This window comes from Euprymna scolopes, chromosome 11 (assembly GCF_053919585.1).
Source record: "Euprymna scolopes isolate OS-2025 chromosome 11, ASM5391958v1, whole genome shotgun sequence".
NCBI classification, from domain to species: Eukaryota; Metazoa; Mollusca; class Cephalopoda; order Sepiida; family Sepiolidae; genus Euprymna; species Euprymna scolopes.
Window position 1 is genome coordinate 104,610,009 of NC_136492.1, and position 7,500 is coordinate 104,617,508.

The 7,500-nt window shown below is 37.8% G+C and overlaps 1 protein-coding gene across 4 annotated transcripts in view; it reads left to right on the forward strand.

The window, feature by feature from the left end:
- Positions 1-7,500, forward strand: part of LOC145288028 (uncharacterized) — a 593,135-nt gene that overhangs the window by 549,457 nt on the left and 36,178 nt on the right. For 2 of the 4 annotated variants that reach the window (XM_080136036.1, XM_080136037.1), the window contains exon 135: positions 274-5,109. The exons of the other annotated variants lie outside the window; for them this stretch is intronic. In XM_080136036.1, the coding sequence (XP_079992162.1) occupies positions 274-5,109 (4,836 nt within the window). The remainder of the gene's footprint in view (positions 1-273; positions 5,110-7,500) is intronic. 4 annotated transcript variants of the gene reach the window in all.

A 7,500-nucleotide genomic window follows, 5' to 3' on the forward strand; every position in this document is an offset into this window, starting at 1 on the left:
ATTATTTCCTTATCTATAATCATTTCTAGGTGATCATTTTCCCCAGTAATCACTTATTTTACAGTTCTCCTTCCCCAATGATTTTTCACCAAGTACTAGTGAGTATATTCCCAATTTATTAAGTGATTATTTCCCCATTAAATGTTTTATAATGATTTTTTTTTCTTTACACACAATAAAGCAGGTATTAAGTTTGACTGCAAGCGTTATGGATGTAATTGTCTGTTCTATATGAAATCTCTTCACGTATCTAAAAAACTACTTGTGTTACAGATTGTGTCCATTGTACTGTGAAGAACAGGACCTACCGAAAATTGTCGCGTTTTCATTACATGGAAGGATGTATAGAACGCCATTGCACATGTAACTGCGATGGTACGCCAAACTGTCCATTGGAAGATTCTATCTCTCGCTGCCATGGTTGCATTGACTGTGTGGTTGATGGAGTTCTTCAGAAAGGACATTCTCACTTTAAGCGCACTAAAGGCTGTGTCACAATTGATTGTTCGTGTTATTGTAATGGAACCTTTGAATGTTTTGATGAGAGGAAAACTCTGCTGCCCTGTGCAGAGAATACTCCGATTGGAGGCAACACAGGAGACATGACACCGACGCCTCCTACGCCAATTACGTTATCAGGAACAATGCCTACCCTCATCTTTACGGATCGCTTCTTGCCTCCGGGCTTTACACGAAAACGTTTTCACCCAACTGTACCCCCAACACTAGCTAGCGCCACACCTGCCAGGCCTAGCAATGGAGGTGCTTTAACTGGGCCCGGAAACTTGTCAATAGCATTCCAGCACAAATCAATAGGAAATGACACAAAAATAGATTTCAAACCAAACATTACTCTTCAAGGTAGACCTTCAGTTCACACAACAAATCACTCACAGCACTCAGATAGTAAAAAGATAGCACGTACAGATGTGCGGGTGGTCAATGTGACTGACCATGATTCCAGATCAAAACTTCATCCTGGAATAGTACCTGGTCTTAAAGACCGAGATCAGAGAGAATGTAAAGGTTGTAATGTCTACACTAAATATCATAAAGGAAATACAACTTTTAAATACATCGAGGGCTGTTATGAGTACCTGTGTACATGCTATTGTGACAGCAGTTGGACATGTCCTGATGACCAGACAGTAAATACATGTGTGACTCAAGTTGCTCGCTGCAACTTTTGCACTGTAGATGGACGGACCTATCACGGCAATACAACATTTATATACAAAGTTGATGATTGCACTGAACGGACGTGCAAATGTAATTGTGATGGCAGTTTCAGTTGTCCTTCCAATGAAACTATAAACGTTTGTGACAATACACCACAATGCAAACAATGCTCTGTCCGTGATCAGCTATTTGAGCCGAATACAAATTTTACACTGCAACAAGGTTGCCTGAGGTATCGCTGTAAATGTAATTGCGATGGTAGCTGGAATTGCCCAGCAGAAGCCACCGAAAACATTTGTCAAACCAGTCATCTATCACAACCAGCGTCCCAGTGCATCAGATGCAATGCTAGAGGTGTTATCGCTGAGCCAAACACAAATTTTGAACTGCAACAGGGTTGTATAAAATATAAATGCTTCTGCAAATGTGACGGTGGCTGGAGCTGCCCTGGAGATACAGCGGTCGATATATGTAACATTGATGCGGAAACAGGATGCCAGTTTTGCGACGTAAGAGGGGAAAAGAAGAAAGGACATTCTAGATTTGAACTTAAAGATGGTTGTTGGAATTACCAGTGCATATGCAACTGTGATGGCAGTTGGAACTGCCCAAAAGAAACGGCTAGCTACTCCTGCCAGACAACACCACGGTGTTATCAATGCAATGCTCGTGGTTCTGTCTATGAACCGAACACAAGGTTCTCTCTTCAGGAAGAATGTTTTAAGTATCAGTGCACATGCAACTGTGATGGAAGTTGGAATTGTCCTGGAGAAACGGCTGTAGACACATGTAATACTGACCCGGAGACAGGTTGCCGCTACTGTGAGGTAAGAGGTCAACGAGAAAAGGGTAACACCAGATTTGAACTTCAGGAAGGCTGCATAAAATACCAATGCATATGTGAATGTAACGGACGATGGAACTGTCCCGCCGAACATAGCATTAACACTTGTGTGACACAAACTCCGTCACAGAGTAAATGCCACACCTGTATCGTGCACGACAAGTCCTACCAAGGCAACAGCTACTTCACACATGAAGAGAATTGCTTCAGATATCAATGCACATGCCACTGTGATGGAGGATGGAATTGTCCAGCCAGCACCGCTGTTTATATATGTGATCGCACGACACCAGCTCCTGCGTGTCGCCATTGTATCGCCAAAGGTCAGTACTTTGCTGGAAACTCGGATTTCATGCTAGAAGAAGGATGCTATCGTTACAGCTGCCGCTGTAAGTGTGATGGAGGATGGGAGTGTCCGGCTCATTCTGCAGTCAATATCTGTGACCGAACCCTCGCGGATTGCAACTCATGTAATGCCTATGGGAGAGTGATTCCTGGAAACTCGTCTTTCATATATACTTCTGAATGCTTCAAATATGACTGCACGTGCAAATGCGATGGCAACTGGCACTGTCCAGCAGATAAAGCGATTGATATATGCAATACCCCTGCCGCCGGTTGTCAGCAATGTAACGTTAAGGGAGTCTTACATCCGGGTAATTCTAACTTTACACATGAGGAAAACTGCTTCCGTTACCAGTGCTTTTGTAAGTGTGATGGATCATGGGATTGCCCCCCGGAAACAGCCGTGGATAGTTGTCATACATCAAATCGTTCATTAACGGACAGTAGATGTCTGAAATGTCAAGTGGACGGAAAGGTGTATCATGGAAACACAAAATTCCAGAGAGACAAAGACTGCTTTCGGTATCAATGCGAGTGTCACTGTAATGGAACCTGGGATTGTCCACCAGAAAGCGCCTTTGACATCTGCAACACGGATCAATCAGAAAAGACATGCAAAAAATGTCAGATTGGAGACAGTTCTTACGCAGCCAACACAAACTTTTATCACGTAGACAATTGTAGGAAGGTCTTGTGTAAATGCAATTGCGACGGTAATTACAACTGTGTTGAAGATAACGTTATTAATATCTGCAATGGAACAAGTGAAGAATGCACTAAATGCATGGTGCAAGGCAAATCATACCTTGGTAATTCAGATTTCATCTACCAATATGGTTGCTACAGCTATCACTGCAGATGCAACTGCAATGGAAAGGCTACCTGCCCAGAAGAAAAAGCAGTTGACGTTTGTGCTGCAGGGATACTTGACCAGAAACTAACGCAAAAGTGCCAAGTGTGTAAGGTGCACGGCAGATTCTATAAGGGCAATACAAAATTTGTCTTGCAGCGCGGTTGCTTTTCTTACCAGTGCACCTGTTCTTGTGATGGCAGGTGGCATTGCCCATCAGAAAGTGCAAAAGACGAATGCTCCACCCCAGCCACAATAACTGTTGAGCCAACCAACAACAGGAAGTGTAAAAGATGCAAAGTGAAACATCAAATCTTTAAAGGAAACACTGTGTTCTTCCAAAATAATGGATGCTACAGGTATCAATGTAAATGCAGTTGTGACGGAAGTTGGGAATGTCCGACAGAAGAGGCTGTCGACATCTGTCGTGGGCTTGAAGGAAGACTACCTATTGCTGATAGACAATGCATAAACTGTAAAGTTAGGGGCCAGTTATACAAAGGTGGTGAAGATTTTGATCTCTTAGAGGCATGTTTCAAATTTAGGTGTCATTGCGATTGCAATGGAAAATGGAAGTGTCCATCAGAGCAACCAGAAAATGTGTGCACCTATGAAACACCAACCAAGAAACCTTGCCAGGAATGTATAGTAAAAAAGAAAACCTACCCAGGAAATTCTTGGTTTACATATGAACAAGGTTGTCGTCGACATCAGTGTCAGTGTCGTTGTTCAGGAACCTGGCACTGTCCTAAGCATTTAACAGCTGATGTGTGCAATATCAACAAAGATGTTCGTTCAGATGGAGTGTGCAAGAAATGTGTTGTTAGGGGTATGTCGTATGCTGGAGATTCATATTTCTCATTTGATAGAGGCTGTCTTCGTTTTAGATGTTCTTGTAATTGTGATGGTTCCTGGAATTGTCTGGCTGGGCGAGCTGTGAATATTTGCCAAGGTACAAAGCCCGTAAGGAAATGTAAAAAGTGTCAAGTTGGAAGAAAGGTTGTCAATGGAAATGAGACATTTGAATATGTTTTTGGCTGCACGAAATACCAATGCAATTGCTTCTGTGATGGTAAATTCTTCTGTCCCGGAGACAAAACACAGGAAATCTGTGGTCGGCAAAATAAGAATTCAACCGTGATTTCTACAAAACAATCAAACCGAGACCCAAAAACAAGCCAGTCTTGCAATGATTGCACCATAGATGGAAAAACATTCCCTGGAAACAGTAATTTTCGTTATACACTAAACTGTTTCATGTATGATTGTGACTGCGGCTGTGACGGAACTTGGTCATGTCCACCAGAACGATCAGTAAATATATGCGCGGACAAGAGTCAGACGGAATGTGGCCATTGTATGGTCGAAGGTAAACGCTATGATGGTGACATTCAATTCAAGCGAAAGTATAATTGCTTTGAATATACATGCGCATGTCACTGTAACGGCACGTGGAATTGTCCGACTGAAAACGCCGAGTATATTTGTGATGATGATGAAGACACAGCACATTGTAAGGACTGTGTGGTCGACGGCTATTTGTATCGTGGGAGCACCCATGTTAACATTACAGAAGGATGTCAAGAGCATCAGTGTAAATGTAGTTGTGAGGGTGCTTGGTCGTGCCGGACAATCGGTGACACGTGTAGGCATGACCTCCAACTTGGCACTGGTTGCACCAGATGTTATGTCAATGAAAAATTTTATAATGCCAACTCGTGGTTCTCTACCATAGAAGGTTGTACAGAATTCAGATGCAGGTGTAACTGCGATGGCACTTCGACTTGTCACGAGCGACTCGTCAGGAACATATGCAACAATGGTACCACGCTGCAAATGACGCATTCAGCAGACACAGACAGCGCCACACATCTTGATGATAAAAGCCAGGGTAAGTTTTCTGTGATCCACGAGGGGCGATCAAATAATTTAAAATCTAACCAATAAACAAGATTGTTTTTGTTCAAAGCATTTTTACAGCCTTAAAAGCATTAACAACAAATAAGTATAATTATTTCACAAACAGTTATTCTTCTTAATGTATGTCCGCCGACTGAAATGAATGCAGATAACAGTTTTTGTAAAGAAAATAATAAAATAAAGAAAATAGCAGTGAATAAATGTAAAATCCAAGATCGACTACTAAAACGAGAGCCCATCCTTCAAACAATGTCCTACATTTTGAGTCACCTCTTAGGACAATTTCCAGTTAAAGAAATATGAGGAATACAATAGGAAAAAATCTTAATTAAGTATAAGAAAATATCATAGGAAACAGTTTTAATTGAAGTATAAAAAATATAGGGAACAGTTTTAATTGAAGTATAAAAAATATAGGGAACAATCTAAATTGAAAATATAAACAATATCATAGAAAAAGTTTAAATTGAAGTATGAAAAATATATGGAGCAGTCTAAATTGAAAATATAAAAATTATGATAGGCAACAGTTTAAATTGAACTATAAAATATACAGAGAACAGGCTAAATTGAAAATATAAAGAATATCATAGGAAACAGTTTAAATTGAAGTATAAAAATATAAAAAAACAGTTTAAATTAAAACTATAAAAATATCATAGGCATCATTTTAAATTGAAGTATAAAATATGGGGAACAGTCTAAATTTACATTATAAAAAAATATAGGAAACAGTTTTAATTGAAATCTAAAAAATACAGGTAACAGTCTAAATTGAAAATCTAAAGAATATCATAGACAACTGTTTAAATTGGAGTATAAAAAATATCGGAAACAGTCTAAATTGAAAATATAAAAAATATCATAGGAACTAGTTTAATTTGAAGTATGAAAAATATAGGGAACAGTCTAAATTGAAAATATAACCAATATCATAAGAAACAGTTTTAATTGAAGTATAAAAAATATGGGAAAGTCTAAATTGAAAATATAAAAAAAAAATATCATAGGCAACAGTTTAAATTGGAGTATAAAAATATAGGAAACACGCTAAATTTGAAATATAAAGAATATCATAGGCAACAGTTTGGATTGAAGTATAAAAAATATAGGGAACAGTCTAAATTGAAATAAAAAAAACATATCATAAGGAACAGTTGGAATTGAAATATACAGAATTTCATAAGGAACAATCTAACCTTGAGTATAAGAGATATCATAGGATACGGTCGGAGTTTCCGGAATATTGATTTCATTTTGATCACAAATTTATTAAAAGATGGGTTTAAGTTCAAAGTAGTCATAAGTCATGGATCGAATTTCATCACTGCTAAACTATGCATTTTTTCATATTTAATGTCCGAGCATACATTAAGATCTAAGCGATGATTTTCTTAGTTTGGATTCCCTCTATTGTTCTTCTTGACATAACTTGTTGACGGAGCAATTATTATTATTATTAATAATAGTAATAATAATAATAATAATAATAATAATAATAATAATAATAATAATAGTAATTCTGACACTGCGATAGTAGATATGTAAAAAAAATCACATAATGTGAAACTCTCTTTTACAAAAGTCTCGACTTGTGCTACCAAAAATGTGAAGAGTCGAGAGAGGTTGAAAGGCAGAGGAGAGACACGACCATACAGACCTTCACTGAAAATGTACAAAGAGAACAGGAATCATAAGGAGGTTTATTATCACTCAAATTCCAAAGAATAACAATGACAGTTATCAGTAAGAAATCAATGGTAAACAGCTGTTCCAGGAATGTAAAGTGTCTTGTAACAAGCATCAAAAGAAGCAAAGAATACTGAAAATTTGAGGAACCTTGTTATCATTCAGGCTCCAGAGAATCTCACCTGTTTTTACCAGTGAGCAATGAAATAAATTATGTAGTTTATTTAGTCATAACCATCGATTTCGCGCTTAAAACAAGCCTTCAAAAGACTATACTGTGATTCTGTTTATTTTTTGTTTATTTTTTAACAAAAACAAAAGGATTTAATTATGGTAGAGTCATTTGAAAAATTGCTTCAAGCGTAAACTAAATATTGTGGAAGAAACTATGTTTTAACGAATTAGGTTATGGATAAAAGTAGGGTGACACCAGTAACAAACCAACAGCAACAACAACAACAACAACAACAACAACAATAATAATAATAATAATAATAATAATAATAATAATAATAATAATAATAATAATAATAGTTCCATAGTTTCTCATGTTTATTTTTATTGCAAACGACATCAAGTTAGCAGGCAAAAAGAATGAGAAACTACGGAACTATCAGAAACTGAGGTTGGAGATTGCTAGGTTGTGGAATAAAAAAAAACTCGCATCATGCCA